General features: G+C 40.0%; 1 protein-coding gene across 2 annotated transcripts in view; it reads right to left on the bottom strand.

Annotated features, from left to right (window-relative positions):
- The window catches only part of USP9X (ubiquitin specific peptidase 9 X-linked), a 100035-nt gene that overhangs the window by 71863 nt on the left and 8124 nt on the right, over positions 1-20048 (bottom strand). For both annotated transcript variants that reach the window (XM_068686217.1, XM_068686206.1), the window contains exons 2-3: positions 2189-2442; positions 174-319 (exon numbers count right to left, since the gene is read on the bottom strand). In XM_068686217.1, coding sequence (XP_068542318.1) covers positions 174-319; positions 2189-2284 — 242 coding nt within the window. In that variant the 5' untranslated portion in view covers positions 2285-2442. The remainder of the gene's footprint in view (positions 1-173; positions 320-2188; positions 2443-20048) is intronic.

Raw genomic sequence — 20048 nt, forward strand, 5'->3', positions numbered from 1 at the left:
TTTTCAAAAAGATATTAATTTGAGCCTCTCTTTACAGCTCTAATCCAATACAATAAGGAAGTTCAAGAAATCTAGTGAAACAAAAATGCACAAATCCTACTTCTGTTCTCAAGACAGTTGCACAAGTATCTGCAGACACTGGGAAAAAAAAAAAGCACGGAGTGTGAAAGTACCTGTTGATCATGTCATCCAACTTTGCCAGGTCTGTGTGTGGAAATGCAGGCTCCTCATCTTCAAGCTGGGGTGGAGCATCTCCTTGTCCCTGCTCATCAGGCGGGGTAGCTGGGGAGTTCTCATTGGAAGAATCAGGTGAAGATGTCTAAAATTGATGTAGAAAATATTTTTAAGAACTGCGTGTACTCCTGTGCCACTTATTTTGCCTTCTTCCTTCACATTATATTTCAAAGAATCACTTGAACTATATGCCTATTATCACACAGTGTAATAAAATAATTTGATTTTAGATCTATTAACAAAAAAATAATAGAAAGCATACAGCATGTTTATTGTTTTACCTTAACGGTTTAAGAATTTATGTACTTTCCCAGAGAGGAATTTTTTTTGAGACTTACTTTCAGTCACCTATCAAGAAGATGAAAACAGACTACATGGATGCTCTGTTTTTACATACCTTCTGAAGAAAATATGAATAATTTAGGTAGAAAACCTTCAGCGACAGCACAGAAGGATCATGAAAATATTTTCTGAAAACGTTTAAAATGAATACTACTGCAGCTGACTACTAACCAACCTCCAAGCACACAATTAGTTAAGCCCATTTTGACGGGCTGTGCGAACTACAATGTGTTTTGTAGATGCACATTTATTTGTGCACAGAAATGGAATGGATTGACAACAAATTGAAAATAAAGGTTCAGATCAGAAGAGCAAGATCAGAAGACAAGTGAGGACCAAAAAGACCAAAACCTCAAGATTTTTTTTTTTTTTTAAACATGCTATGCTAGATTTGGCTGGCATGGAGTTAATTTTCTTCACAGCAGACCGTATGGTGCTAGGTTTTGGATGCGTGACCACAACAGTACTGATAACACGCCAATGTTTTAGACACTGCTGAACACTGCTTAGAGTGTCAAGGCCTTCTCCATTTCTCACTCTGTCCCCACTGTGGGTAGCTTATGGCTGAACAAAGGGCTGGGAGGGGACACAGCTGGGACAGCTGACTAAAGAGGTATTCCATACCCTAGTGTCACGTTTGGCAATAAGACTGAGGGCAGTTTTCTCCCCAGGGGAGCACCAGGCTGGGGACTAGCTGGGCATCCATTGACTGGTGGTGTATGATGGCTTTTGCATTACTTCCTACTCCTCCACCCCTTCACTTATTAAAACTGTCTTCATCACAACTTGCAAATTTCCTCACTTTTTCCTTCCAATCCTCTCTCCCATTCCACATAGATGGAGAGAACAAGTAACTGGGTGGGAGCTTACCTGTCAGCCCACCACATACATACCAAGGAACAATTCATTCTCAAGAAGTAACAAACATTAAATCCTATGATATTAAAAAAACATCACCTTCATACTGCATTAAATGAAAAAGTGTGACTTTTCTTTTAACCAGGCTTGGTCACAATGTTTAAATGCATCTTTTCCTTTTTTTTTTTTTTTTGCCTGACATAAAAGAATCATCACATTATCATGTAGTGTATCTGAACGTTTTTAATTTTCTTTTGAAAGCAGGATATCATGTTCAAAAAAAAAACCCAACACTCTATGGGGTTCAGGTAGTCAAGAGCAATGAACACAGACTTAGATGAAGCTGATAATAAAGAGATAGCTATGCCCATAAGCTCTTTTACCCAATAAGTGCTTTTGCAGAACCGAAGTCACATAGTAGCTTTACCAGTGGCAGACACAACAACAATGCAGTTCTGAGCAATCTTCCAATATAATTCCAAGAATGCTTATTTTTCAAAATAAATATGCTTGAAAAAGCTACGCCACTGCCTGAAAAGGCAGCATTTTTTGCATGCTCCCTAACAGTACCTAATTTGCCAATGGCACTGCCTTCATCCCTGAAATTCCTTTTGTACTTCCAGAAAGAAAAGAATAGCTAACTTCACTAGACATCTCGAGGACTATACAAACTCACAGTTCAAGTAAGTCATAAATGTCATCTTTAAAGAAACGACTCCTTTATTGCTAGATAACTTGAAAGTTAGTAACATACCTGATTCTGCTGGAGGGGAGGCTGGGACTGTCCATCAGGAGCCTGGCCCTGGCTATCATTGCCTCCTACCGGAGAGCCACGAGTCGTGGCTGTCATACTCGACACAGGGCAGATCTTTGCAATTTTGTCTGCTTAAGTAGTTGTTGTGAGAGAAGAAATTATAGTCCACTTAGTAAAGTTGAAGTACCAGCATATGCTTGCCTTAAAAAGCTCCAACTCAAGAACATGCCATCTTGCAGAGACCATTGCATAACCTGAAAAAAAGAAAAGACAATATGCCACATTGCTACATACATAAAAGTAATCTACACCTGGAAAAGAGCACAACAAAAAAAAAATATGCTGCTACAAAGGATCTTTTATTTTAGACTTAGTATTTCTTTTTACTGAGTGCAACTGACATCAAAAGGTAACAGTTGAAATATTTAACATGATTTTAACACTCTAAGCAAAAATTATGCTGTTAATTACTGTTACACCACTGAGAAACTGACACACAGCCAAACACATGCAGCTGTTTACTCTGACACAATGGTGCTTAAACTGCTACTGTAGATTTTCAAATTGGATTCAAGGCGCTGATCTAGGCCCACAAAGAAGCATACCTCATGACCTGACTAAGCGTAAACCAGCACATCTGTTAGCTTTTACAATATTCTCTTCCCGACAGTGTCCAACTGCAGATGTCTGAGGGGAGCTAAGGGAGGTTGTTTCTACCTCAGTTCAGACTAACACAGTCTGCAGCCAACCTTCTGTAAGCACGGCAGTATTCACTCTGGGCATCTGACCTGTATTCCCTTGTTCCAGCTCCAGTACGTGCCTATGGAAACCTGGATGTGTCGACTTCTCAAGCCCACTACAAAGCTCATCTCACCCCCACCAAGTATTTTAGGCGATTAGATAAAAGTGGGGATATCAGATTTAGTTACTGATGTTGTAATAACAATATACCAACAGTTCAATAATTGTTACATATTTAAACTTCACTATTTATCATTTAAGTAAAAAAGTTTTATTTTTTATTTATTTTACTCTATAGTAATTTATCAAAAATAGCAGTACTAAGTTACACAAACAATTACGCATTCTGTCACAGGGCACTACATAACCATGTTATGTTCCAGACCAACTCAGACTTCCAAGTGCTACATAAACCAACAAGAGTACTCAACGTTTGGGAAAAAAAAAAAAAAAAAAAAAAAAAAAAAGTAGGGTGGTAGAAAGAATTCTCTAAACTTTCAGGAAGAGTGATTTGGTGCTGCTAAGCTCCTGACTCACAGCATCACAGGATGGCTGAGGCTGGCAGGGACCCCTGGAGGCCACCTGCTCTAAGCCCTGCCCAAGCAGGGCCACCCAGCGCAGGCTGCCCAGGGCCGTGCTCAGGCAGCTTGTGGAGATCCCCAAGGAGGAGCCCCCCCAGCTCTCTGGGCAGCCTGTGCCAGGGCTCCTCACCCGCACAGCACAGAAGTGCTGCCTGCTGCTCAGGGGGAGCCTCCTGGGCTCCACTTTGTGCCCGCTGCCTCTCGTCCTGGCACCGGACACCACTGAAAAGAGCCTGGCTCCGTCCTCTTTGCACCCTTCTGTCAGGTATTGAAGCTTGGCTGCAGATATTCAGAAAAGAGCTTCAACCTGAGCCAGCAGTGTGCCCTGGCAAGTCAAGAGGGCAAACCAAGTTTCGGGGTGCACTAAACACAGCATAGGCAGCTGGTCAAGAGAGGCCAGGAATAGAGATTCTCCATCTCTAGTGCTGGTGTGGCCTCACTTTGGATATCACGAGCAGTTCTGGGCTCCACTGTGACAAAAAGGATGTTAAGGTCCTTGATAGCATCCAAAGGAGGGCAACAAAGCTGTTAAAGGCTGGAAGGCACGTCCTGTGAGGATAGGCTGAGAACACCTGGGTTGTCCAGTCTGGAGAAGAGGAGGCCAAGAGAGACCTCATTGCTCCCTGCAGCCTCCTGAGGAGGGAAAGTGGAGAGAGAGGCCCCGGTCTCTTCTCACTGGTAACCAACAAGAGGACATGCAAGAACAGCACAAATCTGCACCAGGGGACGTTCAGAGTGGACATCGGTAAAGACTTCTTTCCTGTTAGGGTGATCAAACATTGCAACAGGCTGCCTGGTGAGGTGGTTGATGCCCCATGCCTGCCCCTATTTGAGACATTTGGGTAAGGCCCTTGATGGTAAGTTTTAACTTTGGGTCAGCCCTGAAGCAGTCAGCCAGTTGGACTTGAAGATCTTAGAAGGCCTCTTCCAACTCAACTATTTTATTCTACTCAGGTTAACAAGTTAAAGTTTCTGCTGAAACACTATGCATATTACTAATTGTTTCATTACAACATCTCATGCCAGTTCCTTCTCAATGCTGTCATTGTCTTTCTCTAAGACACTTCAAAATCCTTTCCTAAATTGTGCAAATTTGCAAGGTCGGTTACAAATACAGTGCAAATTTTGACCAAATATACTCCTCCTCCTCTACCCGGCCCCTGATCTTATTATCACCAACAAATTTAGAGAACTCTTATATTGCCACTAAACTAATGCTTGCATCTGAACAAAACCGTGTCCTTGGAATAAAGTCAATTGTAATCCATCCCCACCCTTCAGGGCTTACAATCGTAGAGTTTACTAAGCCTGCTAAATCTAGAGCAAAAGGCATCACCAACTCAAGTTTTCTTCAGAATGAAACTGACTTTTAAAACGCAACTTTAAAAACTAACTTGCTTTAATTGGTGTTCTTTTTTTTAAGTGCCCTCCTCAGAGTATTTTTCTTCCGATGAAGTCCAGAAAGCTTGCTAGGTAGAAAATACCAGCATGACTAAGTTTCCGACCATGTGAATACAGGCTGTACCACAGTTCAATGCACTCAGTTCCTCTGCATTACCTGACTGAGGCTTTTAAGTGCCTGCATAAGCCAATGAAATCAAACTTCTGCCAACTTACATTGTGTTTTTCAACAGCCCTAAGCCAACTCTATGACCACAATAAACACCTCTCTCCTTCCTCAACAGGTCTGGTCTGCAATTTGGCCGCACAAAAACTTGTGCTGGCACATTGACTGAGGCAGCAAAGAGGCCGGGAGGAAAGGGTGGAAATCCTGGTCTAGGCTGCCCCTAAAGTGCAGAAGGAAGCGACCTCTGACACCTGGGATTCCCCTACGCCTTGCACAACATGCGAGCGTCTTCCATCTCATCTCCTTCTGATTCGAATTCTTTTGCTCAACTCATCCTCAAGTGAACCACTGCAGAGTATGGGAAAAAAAAAAAAAAACAAACACTGATTATTTTTCAGCTTCTGTAATTACCTGAACTGGAAACACTGCAAAACCACAGAATGCTCATCCGAGTGCTAAGCCAGGACAAAACTGCAGCTCTCCCGTTACACTGACCTTGCAACTAGCATGGATTTACACTCAGATTTTGCCTCTGTGCTTTGTTGAAAAGTCTGGGCAAAGCATTTGTGTAAATTCATTTCTGCCCAAGGCACGTGATGTAATTTAACCAGGAGACAGAAGAAAACGAGTATTGCATTGACCAACTTATTCACAATCTTGCAAATTCACAGGTTAAGACAAGATCTGTGTAGTAAAAATACCCAGAATTCTGTAGACACCAGCAAATACAGAACATTTACAGAAATGACTTTCTGGTGCGTCTTCTTCCTTCTATGTAGTGACTTTTTGCTGAAGACACTAATCATGACAGTCTATGTATACTACTCATATTATATTCCCGTTCTCCGCAGAAGCTTATTTCGGGAGAAGTTCACCTGGTTTGGCCATGCCAGAATACTTAAGATAAGGACAACTGTGAGGACTGTTCACTTCCCTCTCCTCTTCTCCCCCAGTATCTTTGTGATATACTCAGAGATACAGAAGTAACCTCAAGCTCTGCGGCAGCTAACTAAAACCACTGAACCTCCAATAAGCAGTCTGATTGCTTCTCACAGTATCCACATAGTTTAATTTTTCCTTCTAATTACAAAAGAACACATGCTTTGTAAGCACAAATCATTATCAATTTAGGTATTTTAAGCAGTAGTACATGTAAAAGGGAGTCATTTACCACTTTTGGCACCAATTTAGCCATTTATGATATAGAGAAGGCATCGAACTGCACACCCTCAAAGAACACAGTACTGCTTTCATCTCGGCATTATGTTTTATTAATTATAATTCCGTCGAAAAGATTAACCATGAAATTCTGAATTCCCATCATTTCTTTAATTCAGATTATTCACCTTCAAATGTTAAGAATTAAAACTCACTAACGCATATAGTTTGGCTCAGCCCGAGATTAACCTTTCCACCTAGCTATAATTAACCTGTCCATATTCACGCAGAAACTGATGCAGTGCCATCCCATTTTGAGCACACAGGTAGCCCAACAGAAACAATTCTAACCGCCTGTATTCAGCTGAATCCTGCGGAGACTTTGTGCTAATTTTTGTTGCATTTCTACTATAGTTGATCTAGGATTCAACCTACCAAGCAGTGGTTTAAAGAAATTACCATCCTCATCCAAAGGCTTTGAATGGATGTCTTGATACAGTGGCAGGATGAAGACAAACACCTATTACCTGCCCCACTAACTATTCCATTGTTAATCAAGCAATGCGTGAGGCTATGAAGACAAATAAATCCCATTGACATTCAGTTTTGACTGCCAGCTGAACAAATCCTGATTCGCCGTGCTTCTTCCCATTTCTTTACATCATGCTGATCTGCCATTAAATTCCAGGTAAAGTTCTGCTTCTGCTGGTGCCCTGCCACGTCAGTCACACTGGGAAAAGACGACTGCAGCTCCGACTCCACATGCTGCCCACGTGGCCATTGCAGGCAGTGCTCTGCCTGTGTCAGGGTCTCTGTGCCGAGGTACGAGAAGTAGCTCGGTGTGGTTGCACACCTATGCCTCAGCTGCTCACTCCCTCAGATGTCACCAAAATACCCCAAAACACACAGCCTTTCTCCCAGCTGAGCTACGTGTACTCTCAAATCCCAGAAAAAAGGAAGTACACGGGGACAGATGATAGCAGCAGATCTCAAAAGACAGCTTGTCATTCGTGTGCGTTACCGAAGCCCTACCTTTTATTTAAAAAGTAGATATATGAGCAAGGATATGTGCCCCAGTACTAAACCCACTGGATGTGTGGTAACAATGTACCACAGGATACTAACCTACCTGACAGGTAAGACTAAAGCTTTCTAAAAATCATACAACTATTGTAAGAATTTACACTGAATACAGTGAGTTTTTCCCAACATTTACAGCTATATTCCTGTCTTACCAGGATCTCACAGAAGACGAGCTTTTGAATCCTAAGTGCAAAAACTGTAACTGCAGCAGTACAAATGTTTGATTGAAAGGTATCGCAGCCTCACTTCACAGAGGGCTCTGGGAACTGCCTTCTTCAAGTCCTCATAAATACTGACTCATCTCACGGGTCGTGACATGCTTCTCAGTTAAAAATTCTAGACTTTGGAACCTGACCTTCTGCCCTATTCCTCTGTTTCTATCAGAACACCTTCTTGTCTAGAAACACGTTCCCAGCAGTGTAACACTGACCTAATTCAGCAGTTCCATTCTATACACACCCCCACAGACTTATCATTATCCTCCTTCTCCGTGCCTCGTATCTTTCAGGAAGGAGGAAATGATTTATATCATCGGCAAATAAAACCGGTGGTCCCAGCAACTTGCTCATTAACACTGACAGGCACTAAAATTGAAACGCATTCATGATTCATACAAAGTCATCAGTAAGCTACTATTCTGTAGAGCAAGAGGTGCCTAACACACAATGGTGTTTAAAATATACCCCATTAGCAGCAATCGGAGAAACTGTTATTTATTTTACATAATTTATATTACAAAGACAATTCATTCATTCTCCCAGTAAAGAAGTGCATTATGGAACTTAGACAACTGTAGCAGGTAACAATACATTATGTCAAAATAATAATAAAATACCATTGAGACAGGTGAAAACTAACCTACATCTACTTCTTGGTACGCAGCTTCACTTGCCAGAAGCTCCTACATCTACCATTCAGATGAACTGAGCAAACTGTAAAAGCACAGAGAATAAGCTTCCGTAACAAAGCATCACCTTCTGCTGCCAGGTCAAGGGGAAAGCAAAGGGACCACAGCTCTCAACTGCGTTAAGTATAGTCTCAAAAAAGGAGTTGCCTAAATGCATTCTCAAAGGAGGAGTTGCCTCAATGCATTCAGCTTGTCCAGTACCAGCTATGCAGCATTCTGTGCTGAAGAGACTGCACAGGAATGCTGCAGAAAATGCTGTTTTTAAGCAATGATGCGTCATGTTGCTTGATCAACAAATGCAATTTGCGTTACACAAATAGAGATGTGACAGCCTGATCCTACTGTCTTCCACCTGTGCTTTAGGTAACTCTGGACTTTGTGCAGGAGTCTCGTGGAAAATTTAAAGTTCTAGGGACATTCAAAGACTGAAGCCTTAATGTGAATCAAGATCTGGAAAAATGAAGTTCAATAATGTGAGATAAACGAAAGCATCTAATTCATGTGTTATGAGAACTGTGATACTGATTGTGTCGTGTAATTCAAGAACAGGGATATAGAAATCAGGATTTTTCAGTCACTTAAACACAACTGGGCCTAGTAGTATTGACAATGCGAAGAGCAAAAATTTTTGATAGCTCTGTTACTGCAAAAACAATGTGGATTATTTCACCTTTTGAGAAGTTTTCCATCCCATTTGCTGTTCGGGTTTCCCCTGTAAATGGACTCGAGACATAGTGATGAAGAGCAGAATCCAGCTACGTTTCACTCTTCCAGGTACAACAAGAAGCCTAAGCTTGTGGTTCACATGGACAGGCTCATCAGGTGATCAGAAGTAAAGCCTCTTCTCACATTCCCATGGCCGAAGTTGCCCCATGAGTCTTGATCTCATTTAAATGCCAAGGTTAAAGCCCAAGAAATTTTAATCAATGCAAACTGTGTTCAAGTGAAGGCTGAGATCTCAGTTTGGCCCTGCACATCAGGACAGTAAAACTAACATCTTGTCTCCACATGGAGTAACTTCCCAAAGGACTTGAAGAAAGAAAAAACAACAACAAAAACCACTACACGCACAGACAAACAAGGATATCCTTTAGAACATCAGAAGGATTGTCTTAAAGGCAAGAATCAATGAGGTTCAGTCCCAGTATACCAGTGGGTACTTAAGGTACAGGATGCTTTTTCCCCAGAGAGCATATCAGCAAGAGGTCAAGTGTTCAGATCATGCACATCATTCCTCTGGCTACCGAACAGAAAAGTCAATTTTAGTTCCCATTCTGAAGAAAAAAAAAGTGTTTTGCTCATGTGACAGTAGATCAAGTAGAATGCCAAAGACACAGCACCAAGAAATAACACAATCAATGCCATACACACAAACCCAGCAGATTTTATGACAACTAACCAGGCTCCCTTCAGCCACGGCCTTGCTGTGCTCTTCTGCATGTACATGGTCAGGACTCTGCCCTAGACAGAGCCTGGAGTGGGACAGCCTCTCACTGAGCAGACTGTTCCTTTGTTCACAGGAGCTCTCTGTGCAAGCTCCCCTGGCTCAACTGCTATCAAACTGTGTCCTCAGCGACACTTACTGCAGCTGAATGACAGATGAAGGAGGGATGTACAACTTACACACCCTGAAATTCTGTTTCTTAAGCACTTAAATGCTTCCAGGTGATCAAGAAACTACATTCAAGCCACTGGTAAGTAGCGCGATGACGTGTGTTTTACGCTGGGAGAGGATGATTTTGGTCACAATAGTAAAAACAAACCAGACTTTGCAAGCACATCAAGAAGCCAAGTAAATAAAGCAAAACACCAGAGATGCATGCACTACAGCCTAAGAATACCACACTTAGTAACCCGGAGTCATTTCTATCTGGAAAATGCTACCATCTGTTTTAAAAACTGTTTAAATGTTTTGAGCTATGACTTCCACTTACTATACAAACCTTGAATTCACAATGAATATGCAAAAGAAGTGGGTAAGATTTCCTTCCACCTTTATATTAAAAGAACAAGCTTCAACAGGAAACAACCTCAAAACTAAAAAAATAATTAAAAACCAGTTCTAAGAATTCTATTACGTACGTTTGCTTCAGAGTCAGATTCAATCTTTCCCAGCTGAGCAACACAATGCTGTACTTTTTTTTTTCCAATTATGCTACAGTTTATTTACTTAGGAAGCTGCCCTTCTGCATTCCAAAAATGTATTCCTGGCAATAGAGCCAATTAGGATCGAGTTGATATCGTGGGTCCAACTGCAATCTTAGTCCCTTACAGGCCGCAGTGGAACACTGTAAGCAAGGACAAATCGTGGTTTCATGTTTATATTTAGACAGTGCTCTGGATTTATTAAAAGGAATATACACATTTGCAATTGATACTCTCCCATCTACAGAGATACTATATTATGTCTACTTACTGCTGGAGCAAGGAAGTAAAGAATGTGTCTCATGTTTGCAACAAGGATGGATAAAATGCTCTCAGTTCCTTATTATATTTGTTGCTCAGTCATGGCCATATTAAGTACTTCACCTTGTTTATCCAGTTCTAAAATGGATGTGGTAGTTACAACTCTCAAAGTGATCTAGTAAAGTTTATAGTCCCCAATACCTTAAGAACCCTGTTTGCTCCTTAAAAAATTAATCCAAATGTTAATAATTACAAGATGCTACACTACTAGACTATTTGAAAAGATTTCATTTTGCTTGATTTTGAAAAGGTATAATTAACTTTTAACGTTACTTCGCATTCTACTTGACTGCTCTACCTTTTTGCTACAAAGAGCATTATTACTGGATGCTCAATAGTCGATGTGAGACATCAAAATACATTCTCATTATTATGGGTAGCAAAAAATAGAGACTTAACTCCACTTAAAAATGAAAGCTTTTCTCAGCAAGGCATGAATTCCTCCAGCAATGCACTAGGGAACAGAGGAAATTTTAAAAATTCCTAACACTGAGGTATCAGTGACCTCCTATGAGCTGCCCAAGCACACTACAAAAGGAGAATGGGATGCATTACAGAGTCTGAAAGAGACAGCAGACCAGACGTGTATGTTTACACAGCAATACTCATCTTCGTGTCTTCCCTGCATGAGCATGTGCACGACACAGCCTCCAATTCTTGCCAATTAATACACTTTTTTAAGAGCAAACACAAACTATGTAAGTCTGTAATGGCACTGAAAGTTTTGTTCTTGTTCTTCATTGGGACAACATCTAGCAGTGGATTGGGAAACAATACCTGGACAGCAATGGTAACAGAGGTAATTTTTTGGCATATTGAGTCTTTAAAACTTTCAGTGGAATACAAAGCTTTGTATACCAATGCAGGCAGTAAATAACACCTCATTTTTGCTGCACTTCTAAATACGATTAGTATTTTGTAATATATTTACCTAAAAACTATCAAAATAGAATGAGGTGTTCCTAAATCACTCCCCCTCCCCAACCAATTCATTTAATGTACAGTCCACAAATTTATTTTAATTTTTAATCCTTATCTACACTTACGGATTTCCCAGCATATTATCATCATACATAATTAAGAAATATATTCAAAATGTTCTGGCAATCGTTATAGAAATCATTACACAATTCAACCTTTTCTGCCATATTAAGTAATATTTCTGCTCTGAATCTGATGCATTTTGTTATGAGATTGAACACAAGACAAGAAACTGTTTCCAATATTTTTCACGTAATACATTAAAACAACTTACAAAAACTCTTGTGTGAAGCTGTTCTGAGTATTTAGTATTTATACTAAAATGTTTAGTATGAGATAATCAAGAACCCTAAGAAATCTATAGATGTGACTTCTACTAGATCTTTGAAAACAGGATATCGTCCAAAATAGCACAGAACGGAAGAGGGGGAGAAGTGGGGGGAATAGAGAGAGGAAATCAAATTACCATCTCTGGACATAAACCTGTTAGTTGCCACTAATGCAACTTCCTACAGTCTAGTAAGAAAGATCAGTTTAATATTTTATCATGAACGTGAAAGGTGTTCAAAGTTACCTGCATTTTTATATGCTTTTTTGAATATGTTTACAGTAAATAAAACAGGTTTTCCTAAATAAAATGAAAAACCTATATCCAGTGATTAAATGTGAAGCTACTAACAGGGCTTTAACAAACATGGACAAACACTCCTAGCCAAACCTTACAGCTTATCAATTCTCAATCGTGTATTACTCATTATTACTGATAACTCGGAAAAAAAGCTATAAAATCTGTCATAAATTCTACACGTGGTATACAAACTAACAGGGTGATACACACAGATTACTCTGTGATGAGTTCTCATTATCATCTGATAAGCCTGGCACAATAAAACGTGCACTAACATAGCCAAGTGTCAGGTTATTTGACTAGAAAAAAAAAGAAAGGGCATAAAAATTTTTGTGTACATTGGGAAACATGACTGGAAGAATACTTATTCTAGAAAAGCAACCAAATGTGAACACCACAATTGCACGTTTTTAGCAAGTATAAATCTCTGGATCGTTATCTTTTTAAAAGAAGCATATCATTTTGGTTGCAGAACTGGTTAAGAAACTTGTGAATTGCAGCCTTTTACATCTAGAAAAACAAACAAGTAACAACACAGATACCCTCCACGTGAATTAGTTGCCCGGTGAGAAGAAAGCATCACATGCTGAATTAAATATCTGAAGCGATTACAAGACTGGCCACAGGACACAGCAGCCACTTCTGAGACAGCCTACTTGTTCTGGGGTTTTGAACCGCTGTTTATCTCACCCCCTTACAGTAAGGGAATAAAGATGTCCTTTTCAGGCTGTCATTTCTACTCCCTCGCTCAACTTTTGAACCTATCAGAGGAGAAAAAGAACTGAGAATTCAGCAGGCAAGTCCTATATGAGCTGCATTTATTACTGACGTTTTCTTTGCAAAGAAAAAACCCATTGCCAATCAGGCACGTAAACAAAGTCATAAAGAACAGAGAGGACCTGCTGCCACCCTACAGCTTTGGAGGAGAGGCGTAGCTTTCCACACAACATATGTCCTTTACAGTGTGGAAACCCCAAGCTATAAATACAGTCAGGTATTATTTCATGCTAAGAGATTTTAAGCAGCAGACTGCAAGAACAGAACCAACACCTGAAATGGGTGTTTTGCAAAAGTTTGGCTAGTTATGCACTCAAACATTTCTTGGATGTTTGAAAAAGTACACAAAGCTAAGAAGACCAGCTGATATGATACATTTTCAATTAAAAACTAATGCCCAGATGCAGAAACCATCTTTAAACATAACTCTGAAACTGTAAATGATGAAAAATAATAAATTCAGTAACACTGTTCTTCATACCAGGTGAGAAAGGAAGACACTGAATGCCTGCCCAGAGCACTGGGTAACTCCATCCAGTGCCACTCTCCCAGGGATAACACACTGGAAGGGGTTAGGAATTGTAGCTTCTGACACAGGAGGAACTAAGTACTGTGACACTGTCATGATTTTACATCGGAAATTTTAGCAAAATATCAGTTAAACAGGGATGAATGGCCAGGGTTAGTATGCTTGAAACAAAATGGGTAATAACAGGGTGTAAAAAAATTACTACCAGCTATAAACAGGAAAGAATACTGGTAAGCCTTCATTGTTGAAAAACAAAACCAAAAAAGCACCTCAGTACAAAGCTCTTAAAAGGAGTCAAATCACACAAGAAAAGGTGCAGTAAAGACTTATTTTTTTAATTTTTACCCCCAAAATCTAGATGGCTGGTTGGTTTTATTGAGGGAGGTGGTGTTTTTTCTTAAGCAAGTACTCAGCAATAAACTACAAGGTAATGTTAAAACAAAGAAAAATTGCTTTTGTTAACATGTAACCTCCTAAGCAACTCAACTAAAAAGAAAATGGTTTGTTGCCTTTGCATTCTTCTGTGTGGAATTTCCATTCTTAAAGCATTAAAGCAAGTGCTCAAGAAACAGGCGGCCAAAATTTCTGTTTGTAAAAGAACTGCCAGTCTCACTTTTGTTTTGCCTTTGAGAGATGAATGTCAGCACTACATTTTTCAGTAGCTTAAGCCTAACTTGAGTAGCTTAAGCCTAACTTGATCTTGTTTTCTTTGAACATTATATCGTTATCCATAACTTTAGTTCTGCAACTTCTGGAGGCAGCTTTTCTTGTTATTTCAGGTTGCATTAAGTTCTATAGTCTCCTTCTAAATCAGGTCCTACTGTTAACCAGAGAACAGCACGACTTTTGTGAATTCCAAGAAGTGTCCACAAAATAATATAAAATTATTATGGAATTGGGCTCAAGCCCTTAATGACTGTTAAGGCCCTTTATCCTCCAGCTCCAGTGACCTTCAGAACTTCCTTGAAAACTGTGTTCTTCCTTTGCTGCAGGGCCCACAAAGAAATCCTAGGGTTTTTAGCAGCTTTCTGTAAGCAAGGGGAATGAAGCTGAAACCAAGAAGCATACAGCTCCTCCTCCAAGGAAAGACAGAGAATTCACACATCTGCAACTGCAGACAAAAATAGAAGAAAAGTTGATGGAAAAAAAAAAAAAAGAGTTTAAATCGAAAGTACTCCCTTTGATCTGCTATACCAGAGCAGTTTCATACATTTCACAACTTCTTGCTGCGGGATAGAATGAAAAAGGTAGCAGCACTCCAGCATTCCACCCTTGGGAGATCCCGCTCAACGCAGAGCTGTACAAATGTTCACGTTACGATTCCTCATGCTCTCTGCCATCCCTGTGCTTGGTTTCTGCCAGAAAGACATAAATACATCATGGCTGCTCTTATTTCTGCTGTGGTTTCTGTGTTCTACCAGGCTATGGGTAGATGCTGCATGGCCTCTCCGACCTTCATTCTTTCTCAAGCAGTGGCAGGGAAGCTTAATGGCATCTTTCAGGTTCATTTCCACTACAGCTTTAGAACATGAAAGTATTTATAGTAAAGCGCACTTAAGACTCCCAAGCAACTCAACAGCATAAATTATACGGTAAGAACTCTGTTAGAAAAGTGAAGTTTGAAGTTAGCCTGCCAAATCAGACTAGACCCTTCTGACTCCCTTCAAGTTTCATGTTCTGTGCAGAACTCAAGGGCTTCACCAAACTACTTTAAACGGTGCAGTAAAAAGAATTATTCAAAGTCAATATTCATAACGTCCCGTGCCATTATCAATACTTTATACAAGCTCTTAAACAACAGAATTCAGAAAACCTACAGCTTGGTTTAATGCAAAGAGTTAAAGCATGGTACAGCACCTAAGCTAGACGTTAAGCTGGAAGCATTTTATACTCTTGAATCATGACAACGTTAACTTTATGAAATACGTAGACATTTAAAAATCCCTGGGTTCAAATACTTTGAGTATTCCCAGTATTGTACCAGCCTTCATTTCACTGCATTTTCTAACTCTGCTTTTCATGTAACATTAAATTAGAAAGCACAAACTAAGCACAGGCACTCGGACATTACCATCATCATCAAGAATAAATTAAAATACCTCAGATTCAGATGGAAGTGTTACCAGCATTAAAAATGATCTTTTGGTTATATGCTGCTTGCTCCTAATTGCTCAACAAGCTTAGCCAAACTTCCAACTAGTTTTCAACGTACCAACTGCCTACCTCAGCCTGGAGATTTTGCAGAGAGAATTTTTTTTGAAGCCTGCCTGCCTGAAACATGCTCTATTCCAATTAAACTCATACAAGCCATCTGCCCAAGCAGGCTGAATGCTCCAAGAAACACTGAAAATGATCTATCTGCTCCAGAGGACTTGTATAACAAATCCCCTTTAAAATCCTGGCCTCTCTGAAGGGAAATAAGAAGTGGCAGCAGGAGCAACAGTTTTGTCTTCGTCCTCCTTCTGCCAGTACAACGAAGGTGGTTGTTGGATTTAAATGCCAAAAGGTAGCAGCAGAGGAAGCTGGATACAGACAAGTAAGGAAGCCCCCCGAAAGCATATGAAGAACCAAGTAGGGCTGAAAACAGGAGAGTTATTTTCATACCCACAGCCCAGTGGCTCCTCTGTCCCAGAAACTTAATATTCCTGTAGCTGTAAAACCTATCAGAAAGCATGCCATAACCTCCCTTCTTGGGAAATGCAGAAGATAACCACCTACTAGTACTACTATATCCCAAGGACTGAGCTGTTTTTTTTTTTTTTTTTTAAATTCCATTGCAGTTAAGACTAAAACCCAAAAACTTATTCTACTAAAAAAACAACACACCAAAACCCAAACAAAACACAAACCAACCCCCCTCCCAAACACACAAAACCAAAACAAACCCACACAACTACTCCTCTCCCTGCACAGAAAATGGTTAAACACTAAGTCACATAAGCCCCTTTGCTAACGAGCACCACCTCCCTCCAGCACACAAAACAGACTAATAAAGACACCAGTTTTCAGCTGAATCCATGAACGGGCCAGGAGAGAACAAGAGCATCCAACTGTTCATTTACCACACAGTGCCTGCAGTGGCACAACGTGACAGTGACAGAGCTGCACCGTCGCAGTGCATAAGTGAAACTCCTCAGCGTGTGTTGTTGGACTCTCAGTGAGAAAAGGCCAGCTTATTCCCCAGTTACAGTGTTATAACCTGGTAGATTTTCCAACAGGAATTTCACTGTATTTTGGCACGTGGACAAGCCTTAGCTGCAGGTACGGTCTCACAGTCTGCTTGAAATCAGGTAAGTCTCAACTGTCAGGAGAAGAGCAGGAGAGCGATGTTGTTTGCTTGCACCCCAACCACCTCCTCACTGCTAGTATTAGCCCTTGCATCATCGCATGGTCAGCCACATCGAGAAACCATTCTGGCTGAAAGGTAACTGGGGGAAAGGAATGAAAATCATTTTAGTTTTCGTCTGGATCACACGCCATGTGAACACTAACAATGGCACAAGAAGCAGGCAGAATATATATATATATCCACAGATAGAACCAACTCTTTTAGCATGGGTGCAAATCCACCATGAAATACATCTGAGAGAGGAGGAGAAGAAAGGAAACCCTACATGGGTAACTATTTAGTGATAATAGCGACCAAAGCTCACATACACCAGGGCAAGAGCTGAGTCTTGACAATGCAGAAGCATCACGAAGACCGATACTCTTCTCAAGCATAATGAGTACACAGGAAAAAGTGCAGAGAGAAAGCTGATTAGTACACAATAAATGCCAGGAATGTCAATTCATAAATAGCACAAGTTCAGTCATGAAAGTCACATTAACTATCCGGAGCAAATAGGGCAAAGGGTGAGAAGATTACGAAGGTAAAGGCAAAAAAATCCTCTTTGCCCTGGACATTATGGAAACACCACTGGAATGAACAATAGCAAACGACACGCAGACTCCAGCGAGTCAGGAAAATTGATTTAGCAGCAACGCTTTGAATAGCCTCACCACTACCTCATAAAACTGTGACAAAGCAGGAGGGAAGGTACAAGATGTATCACTCAGAAGCAGGCAAAAGTTTTCTTTCTGTTGACCGAGAAAACGGCCAGTCGTAAACCTGTAAACAAGACTGCATAATCTAATTATTGTTTGCAGACAGGTTAAAAAAAATGGAATTGGAGTTGAGAGTGTGAGTAACTGAGCACAACAGCTGTACCCACCATGACAGCCAAAGTCTCAGCACCTTTCAGAGAAAGGAATTTCCATCTAACAACCCTGTGTGTGAGATATAGACAGGCAGACAAACGCTCTCTAAACTGGTCAAAGGCTCAACGTGCCATTTTTCTCCTCCACAATTCGGGATTTTCAGAGTGCACTAGTTTCCATTGTAATTTAATTTTCATCAAAATAAGAGTTTGCTTCCATCAGCAAGTCCCCTGCACGGACGGGTATCAACTGAGGGACAAGGAAGAACAATCGCCCATACCTTATTTTTTGCAGAAATGGTGTTCACAAGAAAAGAAACAGAACTTCAGAGCCAAAGAGAAGCCTCAAAGTTTTAAGGCAGCTATACAGAACTCCTGAGAACTGAATTCTGCCTGTCTTGTTCATACACCTTGCTGGAGGAACTATTTTTTTCAGATTAATCTCTTCATCTTCTTCCCATTTTTCTGGGTATTGAGCTACATGGGCAAAACTGATGAAGACCGAAGAAGCAGAACAGCAACTTAAGCCAACATAAACTGTGTCTGTAACGAAAGAACATCTACAAAAAATCTGCAGAAACATTACAATAGGAGGCACTTTTGAAGCACTGTTATAATTCCTCATCAATAAAACAAAAGACAACACAAGCCTTTTAATTTACAGGGTGAGGTGAGAAGTAATACAGTAATGTTTGGGAAATTTAAAGGTTGAGAATGAAAAGCTCCTCTAAAGGTTATTAATAGATTAATAAATCTAATCAGTATGGGAGTTAGGCCGATGTAAGACATGCATTTGCAGAATTAAGTCAAAAGATAAAGTACTGAATGACAATACCATTCAATCAATCTTCCAAACTGATGGAGTCGGGGATTCAATGGGAAGAAGAGTTCATAATTAACCAGGGGAAACAGCAGTTAATGAAAAATGTAATTCTTGGGTTGCTGAATTTTCCACCTTCACTTAGAGAAATCTTCTTAGTTCACCTGCAGCTAAGTGAAAATTTCACCCTTAAATCATAAAATGCTTACATCATTCATGACCTTTGCACTTTTGCAAGGCTCTTTGCTTCATTTGCTTTACATAGCACATAATTTTCAAGAGACTTCCCTGAGCCACCTGATAACTCAACCGAAAAAGGCACGATGGAAGCATTTTAAATCAAGCTTTGAGTTTTACCGAAGTACTACAAACCACAAGCCCTGATGAAACAATACACACAATAGATGGGTCAAAAAAAGAGTAATACTCCTATCTGAATTCTATTAAAGTCTTAACTTGGGAGTAGGCAGTGGGAGAAATTAAACTTTTCACTTGCATTTATCAAGTATCTGGCCAAAAATACGGTACCTCATACTGACAAGCTTAGCAGTGACAAAGCAGCCACCAACTATATATACCTGTGACAAGTTGTTGTCTGTAAATAAGACACTTCCAAGCAAGGAAGTCTGCCCAAAGTATGCACCCAACCCTGCCAATCTGAGGAAAATAAAGTATTAGCTACCTAGCAGTATGCAGGTATGACAGGGAGAAGGATAAAAAAACTCCAAAGGAAGATGGGTATTTAAATAGTTAGGCACTCCAAATTCACAAGTAACATTGCCAAGGAAAAAAATGGCATGAGAAGCATAGAATGGGCTAAACAGAAGATATTCAGGAAGGAAAAGAAAAAGGTAAAGGCATTGTCAGGTGTTTTACAAGATAAATAAAATCTCACCACGGAGCAGTTAAGCAACACTAGACCATGCAGGTGAATAAGACCAAACTCCAAAAATGTAAACAAAGTTAAAAAAGTCCATTTCTTATTAAAACTTTTTTTCATGATGCTTAAGATACCTTAAAAGAAACATTTTCAGAGGTTGTGAAACAAACACTGAAGTCTTTTTTTATATCTACTGTACCAGTCTACAGAAATGTGCCCCCAAAATAAGTTCTTCGTAATTCCTACAGATCAATGGAAAAACTTGCAACTGAACTGTTTAACGTGGTTGATAACGCTTTCTTTCCTACTTCAAGTGCAGAAGTTCTGAGAAGAAAAAAGTATCAAATACACTAGAGAAGCTTAAGTAGATAAGAGACAATAAACAATCCTAGTGTACAACTGGCATTTAGAAGTTAAATAATATATGATAGTCATACTTAAAGCAAAAATTTAAACTTAGAACAACAGAAAATAGAAGTAAAGAGACAGTTTTCATTGTGTGAATTGTATTTTCAGGCTCATGAGGAACCACATGGGCTTATC

Source organism: Anas acuta, chromosome 1 (genome assembly GCF_963932015.1).
Source record: "Anas acuta chromosome 1, bAnaAcu1.1, whole genome shotgun sequence".
NCBI classification, from domain to species: Eukaryota; Metazoa; Chordata; class Aves; order Anseriformes; family Anatidae; genus Anas; species Anas acuta.